This window comes from Protomyctophum bolini (genome assembly GCF_963924005.1).
Source record: "Protomyctophum bolini genome assembly, chromosome: 11".
In the NCBI taxonomy this organism is placed as follows: Eukaryota; Metazoa; Chordata; class Actinopteri; order Myctophiformes; family Myctophidae; genus Protomyctophum; species Protomyctophum bolini.
Genome location: NC_137872.1, coordinates 856,886 through 868,317, shown reverse-complemented (window position 1 = coordinate 868,317; position 11,432 = coordinate 856,886). Strand labels below are relative to the sequence as shown.

Here is an 11,432-nt window from a genome sequence, read left to right as displayed (position 1 = left end):
CAATGAGCTGTCAGTCACCATGAGTAGTAGACCAGTTAGACTCCAGACCTTATATACTCTAAGCTCCAGACTCCATCCTCTGGTCTGGTCTATGGTCTAGTATGGTCTGGTCTATGGTCTAGTTAGTATATGGTCTGGTCTATGGTCTAGTAGTTAGTAGACTATATCGCCTGGTCAACTAGTAACTACTAACTAGTCTAGTATTTGGTCTGTTCATACTAACTGACGCATACAAGTCAAGGGGTTACTAGTACTGGTGGCTGTATTTCACTTGTGCAGCACACTTCATCCATATAAATTGCAGTAGTGTGATAAGATTACAATTTACGATTTAGGCACTTAGCAGATGCTCTTAATCCAGAGCGATTTGCATTAAGCAAGAACAAAAAAGCATGGGAATACATCACATAAAAAGCATTTATCATGAAACATGCGTAAGCTAAGAACGTAACAGTGGAATATCTATATAATGAAACTATACATATATACTATACTATGCTATACATATGTACTATGATGTGCTATGACTACATACAATGCAATTCTAGTGCTGTCTACATAACATGCTATAAGTCTGTATCAAATGCTATCTAAGTCTACAGAAATGCTATCTAAGGGGGTAGGGTAAGTGCTATGGGCCATGATGGAGTCTGAAAAGGTGGGTTTTCAGACTACGGCGGAAGATTGGGAGTGATGCTGCAGTTCTGACTGCAATGGGAAGTGCATTCCACAGTTTTGGAGCCAGAAGGGAGAAGAGTTTGGGACGTGTGGAGTGTTGTTGTCCCGGCGTTTTTAGTGAGGGTACTTCCAGCTTCCCTGCGTTGGCTGATCTGAGTGCGCGGGAGGGTTTGTAGATAAAACATTATAAATAATGGCAAACAATGTTTTAATTCATTTAAATGTGTGCAGCTGGGACACTAGCCAGTTGGATTATGGATAACTATGAACTTATGTGCTTGTGCTAAATTCATTTCATGCCAGACTGCAACTCAAATATGAATTGAAATATAAAACCATGACAGAGAAATATGAAATGTAAAGATTTATTTATTTATTTATAAACAATAAACTCTTGGAGTTCCAGTCCAGATAAACCTATATAAAATCACATCCCTTAAGTCATCTTACTGTCACTAAAATAAAACAGAACAAAAATAATGGATTTATTATAAACATCAATGGCAGGAACTTGCATTCAAATCATTGCAGATCTCCTTTGACAAATCACGTTAATAAATGTGCTGTGTAAAATAAAAAATAAACAGACATACAGACTTCAAGTAGAGTTCCCACCAGTGTTGTTTTTTTTAACTCCCCTGGCCCCGCCCCCACACATGTAAAGCACTATACACGTCCCAGATGAGATATTATAACTTATTTCTACTATATGGCTGACACCTTGGATGCATTGGTCACTCACTCACTAAAAGACTATAGCCTGACATGGCCAGACTAATATGCGTAGATATTAGTCTGGAATGTCTGTGTGGAACCTGAAACCAAAGAAATGCGGCCCTGGGGATACAGATACACCCTCCACCCCATAGTTGCCTACTGGGAGCACCACTTCAGGGGCAGGGAAATCCAGTCACAGCGGCCGAGTGGGGCCAGAACAAAATGTGCACTGCAATTTTACTCAATAATCTGGTTTCCAGGCTACTAAAAGACAGGATATTAAAATAGTAAATGCGTGAATCATTGTATTATCAATTTAAAAAAAAAACTTCAGTACATCTTCTTGTTCATGAAAAATAAACTGGATAAAATATATATTTGAATAATGAAATGGATTTAGTCACTGCAGAAACCTCAGACATATTTTGAAGGATTTGTCTAGGATTCCTGCTTTTATTACTAGTAGCCTGGAAGTAACACTAATACAGCTGTGGCACAGAGCACACATTTCTATAAATTATTGCAATATTTTTATATCAAATAATTCAAAAAGGACACGTACAGCTCGACCATTAAAATATTGATCACTCAACCTGATCCATCTAGTCTAGCGAGACTTTCATTGATACATTATACCTAGCAACATTCAGTACAGCCGTTTGACCAGCAGAGGTCATATTTGTCACTGCCCCCATCAAGTGCTCGTTTAAGACAGTTAACTTTAGAAGCAGGCCCCAGAGCAGATACAGTAGGTTTAAAGTGCTCAAAGATGTCTAACTAACATTGTGGGGATTTGGACATTTCTTATGGAAATGTCTTGTTTCCGTTTTTCGTAATTACTAAAGAGAATGAGGATAGCATGAGGGGAAAGGAAGGTTTTCCCCACACACACAAGCATGTACACGTATTCACTTTGCAAAGGTCTGTGGTTGCCTACGTAGTGTTTCTTGAAATATTGTGACTGCTGTGCCGATTGTAAAGTAGTGTATTACTAATACAAAGGATGGTTTAAATCCTAAACGCCTTCATTACCTCCCAGATTAAAAAAAAAATCAAATAGTACACAGTTGTGCCAACAAGAAAAACGTCTGCTGTATATCAGTAATGATAAAGACTGCCGTTACAAAGGGCAGCTGCAACTCAAGGTATGTCTATATGAGTGCAGGCTGTAGACCAGTCTGATCTGGCCTTCATTATACAGTGTGCAACAACAACAGGGCAAAGAGTGCTCTACATTCTAATAAGTGTCCATAAATGCTAACCCGCCATCACAGCTAGCGGTTGCTGTAAACGGGCTTGGTCAGTCCCATGACTCTGAAGGTGCTGCTGGCTATCTTTTCATAGAGCAGGAACATGAGAGCGGCAGTCAGCACCGTCTGAAGCAGTTTGGCCTCCAGTCCTTTGAACAGTCCCAACATGCCATACTTCCTACAGGAGGACACAGGCGGAGAACAAAGAACAAAGAAAAAAGGTGAATACACAAATAAGTACAGCACACCTCTCTAGTTAATAAAGGAGTCTTCAAATCAAGATCCTCTTAGCATCAAGTAAAAAAAGCAATCACACAACGCTGGTGCCAACAGGACCCACCAACGAAAGATCAATGGATGGACATTATTGAGGAACTGTATTCTATGGAAAAACTAACATTCATACAGAGACTACAAGAGGATAAATTCTATGAAAAGTGGGAAAAGTGGAATCTCTTCTCTCAGCCTAGCGATATTGCAAATAGGATTTCATTGAATGTTTGTTGTAATATGAAAAATGCAGCCTTTTTTCTTTTACTTTTTGTCTTTTTCTTTCCGTATCGTCTTGTTAGTTGTGTTTTCTTCCTTCAATAAAAATTAAGTGAAAAAAATAAAAAAAATAAAGGAGTCTTTAAGTGTAAGCAGAGTTGAAATAAAGCTGTGCCACAGCGCAAATGTAAACACAACCTAACACAGGACTACATTCTCATAATCTCATCATCGGTTCTAGTGAGCAGAAAGAATCAATAATAAGCAGACTTGACAACCTGACTGTAGAAAGTAACAGTACAGTAAAGAACCTTGGGGGTCATTATTGATTCTGAATTGAATTTTAATTCACACATTAATCATGTCACCAAGATTGCTTCACTGCACTGGCTTCCGGTTGTTTTTAGGATTGATTTTTAAATTATTTTACTTGTGTATAAAGCCCTCAATGGTCTCGCACCTTCCTACCTACATGACTGCCTGCCTAAATATGTCCCAAACCTTCCTACCTACATGACTGCCTGCCTAAATATGTCCCAAACCGCCCCCCTAAGGTCTTCCACTGCTGGCCTGCTCGCTTTGCCTAAAGAAATGGCAACCAAACAATACGGGGAAGCAGCTTTTTGCTTCTACGGGCCGTCGGCATGGAACAAGCTCCCACTGTACCTTCGTCAGGCAGCCTCTGTAGACATTTTTAAAGCTCAGCTCAAGACCCACTTCTACAACATTGCTTTTAATTGATTGTTCTGTCAGAGAGAGCCCAGATGCAGGCAGGAGGGGGAACTGGTGAACTCAGTACTGTCAGGTTAGGAGGTTCTGTCTGATAGAGCCCAGATGGAGGCAGGAGGGGGAACTGGTGAACTCAGTACTGTCAGGTTAGGAGGTTCTGTCTGGCATCTCCCTGAGGGATAAAGTCAGTTATTTTTTGCAAGACCATGTTTGAGTGGAACCAGTTCAACCGGCTCTTGTGTGTAGAAAGGAGCCAGTTGAGGCAGGTGGTTCTGGTATCTGGTAAGGATGACTATTGGTCGCTTCCCCATGTCTAGCCAGAGGGAGGTCATGGTTCCTCCTCCTGGCTCCTCAAATATCCATCCATGGAAGGATGGATGATTTATGTTTGCGTGTGTGTGTGTGTGTGTGTGTGTGTGTGTGTGTGTGTGTGTGTGTGCACAAACCTCACTCTGTTCACCAGTAGACATTTGATAGTCCTGAGACTGGCCAGTAGTTGTGATTTGTCAGTGGGCTCTTTAAGCTGACCAAACTGAAAAAGAAGAGTGAAAATAATTTAACGTTTTAGGCATGTCGCCAAGCCTTAGATAGAAGCATATACACACATACGCAGTTTCACACTCGTGCAGAAAGTGTTCAAGAAATGCGTACACACCAAAAACTGCCACTTGTCTTAAGGCCTATATATTTTGTCACGCAACAAATACCAGAAATTGCATTTTTATAGCGCTTTTTCGTGTGCTCAAAGCGCTTTACAATGGTTCATTCATTCACACACACCAATGGTGGAAAGCTCGCACAGACCAACTCATTGGAGGCAATGTAGGGTTGAGTGTCTTGCCCAAGGACACTTCGACATGTAGACAGGAGGAGGAGCCGGGATTCGAACCGCCGACCCAGGGATCATTGGACGACCTGCTCTACCTCCTGAGCCACAGCCGCCCAAATTAAGCACTGTAAACCCCGTTTCTAAATAGGATATACACGTCTGCATGTTTTATTGTGCGTCCCCCCCACTTCTAAAAGTAGCACTACAACACTGAATGACACTACATTCATGTCACGTATCGTATATAATAAGGTGGCAGTGAATCTGTGGGTTAATGTTGTTAACTGCTGGAATAAAGCTGGGGTTTCTTTGGACCTACAGCATCTTAACCTACCCTAAGGATGGACTGGATAGTCTGTAGTGGGTCTTAACCTACCCTAAGGATGGACTGGATAGTCTGTAATGGGTCTTAACCTACCCTAAGGATGGACTGGATAGTCTGTAGTGGGTATGTGGCGGTGGTGGCAACAGCTTTTGCAATGGCACCAATCAGGAACACCTCCACAGAGGAGAGCTGGAGAGGGAAAAAAAAAAACATTATTCAAACAATCAAAAACCCGTCTAGATCTATGATGATTTAATAATTGTGTAACGGTGTGACCATCGATGTACTGTCTGTGACTGTTGACGTGCCCTGAGGTTCAAGTTGGTTATGCAGCCCTTTATCACCCTCTATAGTTGGAGTGAGGTATATACATGATTATGTATTTGTCTGGTTTCCGTTTGGAGTAACAACGGACAAAATAAGCGTGTAAAGCGTGATAAGCTGTGACTATCTTATACTAGCTGTGACTATCTTATACTAGCTGTGCCGTCGCATCAGACATCACGAGAGCAGGCTTACCAAGTCTACATATCTAGTGCCTAGTCATCCAGATGATTACTTCATCTCCTTTCATGTCCTGCTGATTTCTACAATCTCATCTGCTCTTCTGTAAGGCGGCTTGGGCTAGTGGCAAAAGCTGTAAATTACTTTACCTTGCGGTAAAGTTCAGACCTTAACCCTCCCAACCCCCTGGTCATCTAACCCTGCATCCTCCTCACCTCCCTCTGGGCTCCTCTCCTCAGCTGTCTCTTCAGACCTTCATAGATCATGAACTGAACCGCCGGGTTCAACACCAGGAGCAGTGAGGGGAGGGTCCCGTTCCACAGGGCCCCCACGCCCTCATAACGAACAATCTGCGCAAAGGCATCTGGGAAATAAAATAAAATAAATAAATAAAGAGAATCTAAAAGGTGAAAGAGAAACTAAAAAAGGTGATAAATGCTAATGTTTGTTATGATGAGGGCAATTGGTGCCTGCAAAATGTGAGACGAAGCAGCAGAATCTGTACAGCTGGCAATAAATCCCACAGCGGTAGTTAATTGCACTCAATGCTGCTAAAAAATGATCTGTTGCTGCGACACATTTTAGTTTTTTATTTTAATTTAAGTACAATAAGGGTTTGTTGTGCGATAACAGCTAAAATTACATGTTTGTGCATTACTAGTGCTCCAGGGGTTGTGCAATAACAAGAAGTCATGTGTGTTTTGTTTTAGCTTGTATGTTGTTTTGTGATATGATGCACCGATTGGTTGGCACTTTTAATTTCGTTGTACACGTTGCAATGACAAATAAAGATCTATCTATCTATCTAAAAGGCGCTGGCAGGCTTTATCCAACTCAGACCATGGAGATTTTACCCAGCATGCCGGAGTAGCTGGTGGGTCGGATGTCTGCATTGCGGAAATGTGCTCCCTGAAGCTTCAGCCTGGTGTTCACCACCCACAGAGGAGTGGTCGCAAGCACATTTACAACACCTGAGGAGGACAGAAGGGACCAATGTTAGAGGGAGGGATGGAAGGAAGAGAGAGGAAGAGGTTGGAGCCAAACATGCACTAGTATATAGTGCATGCTTGGATTACAATGGACATAGTGTTTAGTGCAAGATTGCAGCAACAGTGTTTTCATTATGTTATGTTTGTATATTAGCTAGCCATTTTAAATGTAGTCGCAGCCTGTGGAAGTTATCATGCTTCACTCCTTTGTATTCCATATATATTTTTTAATATTAAAGTAAATGTTAGTTAAATAGCTTTACATTGTGATAGTAATCATTGTCTGTTCAACAACAGGGGTCTCCCCATCTCATCTATAGCTCTTTAGTAAACAGAAAATAAATGTTCACATCCGGGATACCGCTTCTATCCAATCGGGAGAGAGAACTCAGAAAGGGTACAGGATAAATTAATTAAGGACACGAGCAGACTATAACGTTGAAGCTGATAAATGGTTCCTCATTCCTTGTTAAATGAAATTGGTAAACCACCTGAAAATGTATTTCCAGTTTATTGAAGATAAATTGATGATATTAATTAGAGTTGGGGCGACACATCACTTACAGTGTGTTTACGTTTAGTAACTATTACTAGTACCGAAATAAGGGTGTTCGGCCTAAATAAATAAAATACAATACAAAATTCTCACCTGCAAAAATACCTATAATTAAGTCACTGCTGGTTGTTGATTTTTGGCCCCTAAGCCAGCTAGCCTTCATGCCGTGGAAGCAGTAGAAGTACACAAAGTTGGAGCAGCAAAGACTGCAGATGACCGGGAACCACCCTCTGTAAGGAGCTAGTCTGCACGGGGGAAAACAGAACACAACCACCCTCTGTAAGGAGCTAGTCTGCACGGGGGAAACAGAACACAACCACCCTCTGTAAGGAGCTAGTCTGCACGGGGAAAACAGAACACAACCAACCTCTGTAAGGAGCTAGTCTGCACGGGGGAAACAGAACACAACCACCCTCTGTAAGGAGCTAGTCTGCACGGGGGAAACAGAACACAACCAACCTCTGTAAGGAGCTAGTCTGCACGGGGGAAACAGAACACAACCACCCTCTGTAAGGAGCTAGTCTGCACGGGGGAGACAGAACACAACCAACCTCTGTAAGGAGCTAGTCTGCACGGGGGAGACAGAACACAACCAACCTCTGTAAGGAGCTAGTCTGCACGGGGGAAACAGAACACAACCACCCTCTGTAAGGAGCTAGTCTGCAACAAGAGAACCAACCTCTGTAAGGAGCTAGTCTGCACGGAGGAGACAGAACACAACCACCCTCTGTAAGGAGCTAGTCTGCACGGGGGAAAACAGAAAACAACCAACCTCTGTAAGGAGCTAGTCTGCACGGGGGAAAACAGAACACAACCAACCTCTGTAAGGAGCTAGTCTGCAACAAGAGAACCAACCTCTGTAAGGAGCTAGTCTGCACGGGGGAAAACAGAACACAACCAACCTCTGTAAGGAGCTAGTCTGCATGGGGGAAACAGAACACAACCAACCTCTGTAAGGAGCTAGTCTGCACGGGGGAAACAGAACACAACCACCCTCTGTAAGGAGCTAGTCTGCATGGGGGAAACAGAACACAACCAACCTCTGTAAGGAGCTAGTCTGCACGGGGGAAACAGAACACAACCACCCTCTGTAAGGAGCTAGTCTGCATCCAACCATCTTCAACCAGACTTCCCTCTCCAGAGCAACATTAGTGACTTCCTCCTGGGGGATCCCAAGACGTTCCAAGGCCAGTGAGTCGATGTGTTTCCTCCAACTGCGCCTTGGTCAGCCTCGGGGTCTCCTCCCAGTGGGACGTGCCTCGACGACCTCCCTAGGGAGACGCCCGAGAGGCATCCTAACCAGATGCCCCGGACCACCTCAGCTGGCTCCTTTCCAGGCGAAGGAGCAGCGGTTCTACTCGGAGTCTCTCTCTAGTGTGACTGAACTTCTAACCCTATCTCTAAGGGAGATGTCAGCCACCCGTCGAAGAAAACTCATTTCGGCCGCTTGTATTCGCAACCCTATTCTTTCGGTCATGAACCACACTTCATGACCATAGGTGAGAGTAGGAACACTTCATGACCATAGGTGAGAGTAGGAACACTTCATGACCATAGGTGAGAGTAGGAACACTTCATGACCATAGTTGAGAGTAGGAACACTTCATGACCATAGGTGAGAGTAGGAACACTAGGATCTAGGAACGAAGATTGCTCGGTAGACGGCGAGCTCAGTTCTCTTTTCGTCACAACAGTGCCGTACAGCGACTGCAATACTCTGCTCTGATTCTCCGGCTGATCTTCTTCTCCGTCCTCCCCTTACTCGTGAACAAATTCCAGAGATACTTAAAACTGCTTCACCTGGGGTATCACCTTCACCTGGGGTATCTCAGGGTTACTAAATTGTTTTTACTTCTGTAAAGCGACTTTGGGTACCTAGAAAAGCGCTATACAAATTGTATATATATATATATATATATATAATTATTATTATTATTAGGGGAGGGGGACATTACAGACAAAGTCAGTCATCAGTCTTTCACCGCAACTTGTGTGAAATGAGTTGAGTTGTACTATAATATCATGTATCATATTCAGGACATCAGGTTTGGTCAAGACACTCCCTTCTATTATACTCACAGTCCCTCTTCTTTGACAATCTCTGCCAGAATGGTTGGAGTCGACTGAGCCTTCCGCTTATCGTCCACTGAACAACCCAGAAACAAAACAATGTAGAGAACCAATGTCAGGAAGATAGTTTTCAACCTCAAAGCCTTGATCATCTTTGCCATACTACTGCAAATGTAATACCATAGCTACTACTAGTATGGAACAGTATTGTTATTCATTCTGCTTGTTCATGTGTTGGTTTGTAAAATACACTGAGAACAGATGGGCAGATTTTCATGCAACTTGTAGACTACTCTAGACTACATACTGTAGAGTAATCTTTGGGGCAAAAAAGTCAAGTTCAAAATGTAGACTTGCTGCTAATTATCAGTAGACGATTCAGTTTTGGGTTGAAAATGTCCAAATTGAAAAATATAGAAGATTTGTTTAATTATCATTATTATGCAGATTGTGTTCCTTTGACTCATTCCATGTGGAACACAATGTTAGAAATGCTTACTACGCATCAACCTTTAAGGGTTTATTGATTCACAATATCAATATCACCACCTTTACGTCTATTTTCTACCATTGCTGTTTACCTTGAAGTCTTAAGCGTGCAGTATCCAGGGGGAAGAACACCGTCATTGCAGTCACACTTCCCTGAAACATGTCATAAGCATAAACAGGAGAAATACAAACGCAGAGATAAACATTGAGATAAAAGTGTTGAGTTAAAAACCTGTTTTAATGTAAGTTTGGTTTGATTTTAAAATAATATAAATACAGGTTTAGAATGTCAACATGTGGATGCATGTACTGTGACCGCGTTGTCAGATTGTTTTCTGCTGAAATCTAGACCAATTAATAGGATTCAACAACATTATGGATAGGCTATATTATATACTGTATGTTGTGGATGTGAACCCCTGAAGCCTCGAACAGTCATTTAACGTGATGTGATAACACGAGCATGAGTGAATCGTGATAGACAGGGTATATAGTTATATAATTGTAGAGGTACAGAATTATATTCACGTAAGCAAATGAAAAACTAAATAAAAACAATAAAAACTAAGTTGTTTACCGCTGCTCCAGCAACCGCGTGCACCAAGCTTTCGTACGAGAAAACCTCCATGAATCTGAAATCGCCAGAGTTCATTTTGACAGATGATCTATAGTGTTCGCTTGGCTCAAATTAATCGGGATATGTTTATGATTTCAGGTTGATTTCAGTCAGATCAGACAGTCACCACCATACAGATACCTCACCACTAGAACTCCTGAAGTTCCTGTTTATCCGAGACCGAGTCCACAGGAAATAACCAATCAACAACCATCACGTCAGTCCACTAATTCGATTGGCTAGCATGTGATCGCTACTTTCTCCTGATTCGTTATTACAGCTGCCACACAAAACAGAGACTACGCCCAGGACCCCCAGTTCTACAGGTAACAAGAAGACTCGCCACATTTACTCTTTTTGGCGAGTTATCTTGACAACTCGCCAAAACGTGTAGAAAATTCGCCAGAAGTTATCTTGACAAATCGCCAAAACGTGTAGAAAACTCGCCAGAATGTGAAGAACACTCGCCGCGGGACGACTCTTCTTCACATTCTGTTCTACAATTAAGTCGACTTATAAACATTTTATTGATTAAAGAACCATAAAAGAAGAGAGATAAATTGTCATATGTGGTCAGGAATTCTGTTAGTGTCTGTGTAGACCTACAACAGTATATAATTCTGTTAGTCTCTGTGTAGGCCTACAACAGTATATAATTATGTTAGTGTCTGTGTAGGCCTACAACAGTATATAATTCTGTTAGTCTCTGTGTAGGCCTACAACAGTATATAATTATGTTAGTGTCTGTGTAGGCCTACAACAGTATATAATTCTGTTAGTGTCTGTGTAGGCCTACAACAGTATATAATTCTGTTAAGGCTCATACATAGTCTGGATTTACGGCGGTGGGGTGACCACCGAACTACAACATGACGTCACTGAGCCGCGGTGAAGAGCAAACCACCGCCACCGCTCCAGCCCTTCTCTCTGTTTTTACTCACCACCGCAACGTTATTTCAGCTCCGGTGGTCAGCTCACCACCGGAGCGGTGGTCACCTTACCACCGAAAATCCAGACTATGAATAGGCCTTTAGTGTCTGTGTAGGCCTACAACAGTATATAATTCTGTTAGTGTCTGCGTAGGCCTACAACAGTATATTCTGTTAGTGTCTGTAGACCTACAACAGTATATAATTCTGTTAGTGTCTGTGTAGGCCTACAACAGTATATTCTGTTAGTGTCTGTGTAGGC

The 11,432-nt window shown here is 42.2% G+C and overlaps 1 protein-coding gene across 1 annotated transcript; it reads right to left on the bottom strand.

Annotated features, from left to right (window-relative positions):
* Positions 1–1,090: 1,090 nt before the first annotated feature.
* Positions 1,091–10,372, bottom strand: slc25a17 (solute carrier family 25 member 17). Its single transcript, XM_080774975.1, has 9 exons — positions 10,203–10,372; positions 9,718–9,778; positions 9,146–9,212; positions 7,160–7,311; positions 6,376–6,492; positions 5,737–5,885; positions 5,111–5,206; positions 4,310–4,395; positions 1,091–2,823 (listed from the first exon to the last, which is right to left on the bottom strand). Exons 1-9 carry the CDS (start codon positions 10,275–10,277, stop codon positions 2,670–2,672), a joined length of 957 nt encoding a protein of 318 aa, XP_080631101.1. The 5' UTR covers positions 10,278–10,372; the 3' UTR covers positions 1,091–2,669.
* Between the last annotated feature and the right edge of the window lie 1,060 nt (positions 10,373–11,432).

What these genes read in the sequence shown, in the direction of transcription:
- slc25a17 (XM_080774975.1), bottom strand. Translation starts at nt 10,277, where the DNA reads ATGAACTCTGGCGATTTCAGATTCATGGAGGTTTTCTCGTACGAAAGC. An exon ending in ATTGTCAAAGAAGAGGGACT is followed by an intron (nt 7,312 to 9,145) that starts GTGAGTATAATA and finishes TCCCCCGTGCAG; the next exon opens with ACTAGCTCCTTACAGAGGGT. An exon ending in CTATCCAGTCCATCCTTAGG is followed by an intron (nt 4,396 to 5,110) that starts GTAGGTTAAGAC and finishes CTTCTTTTTCAG; the next exon opens with TTTGGTCAGCTTAAAGAGCC.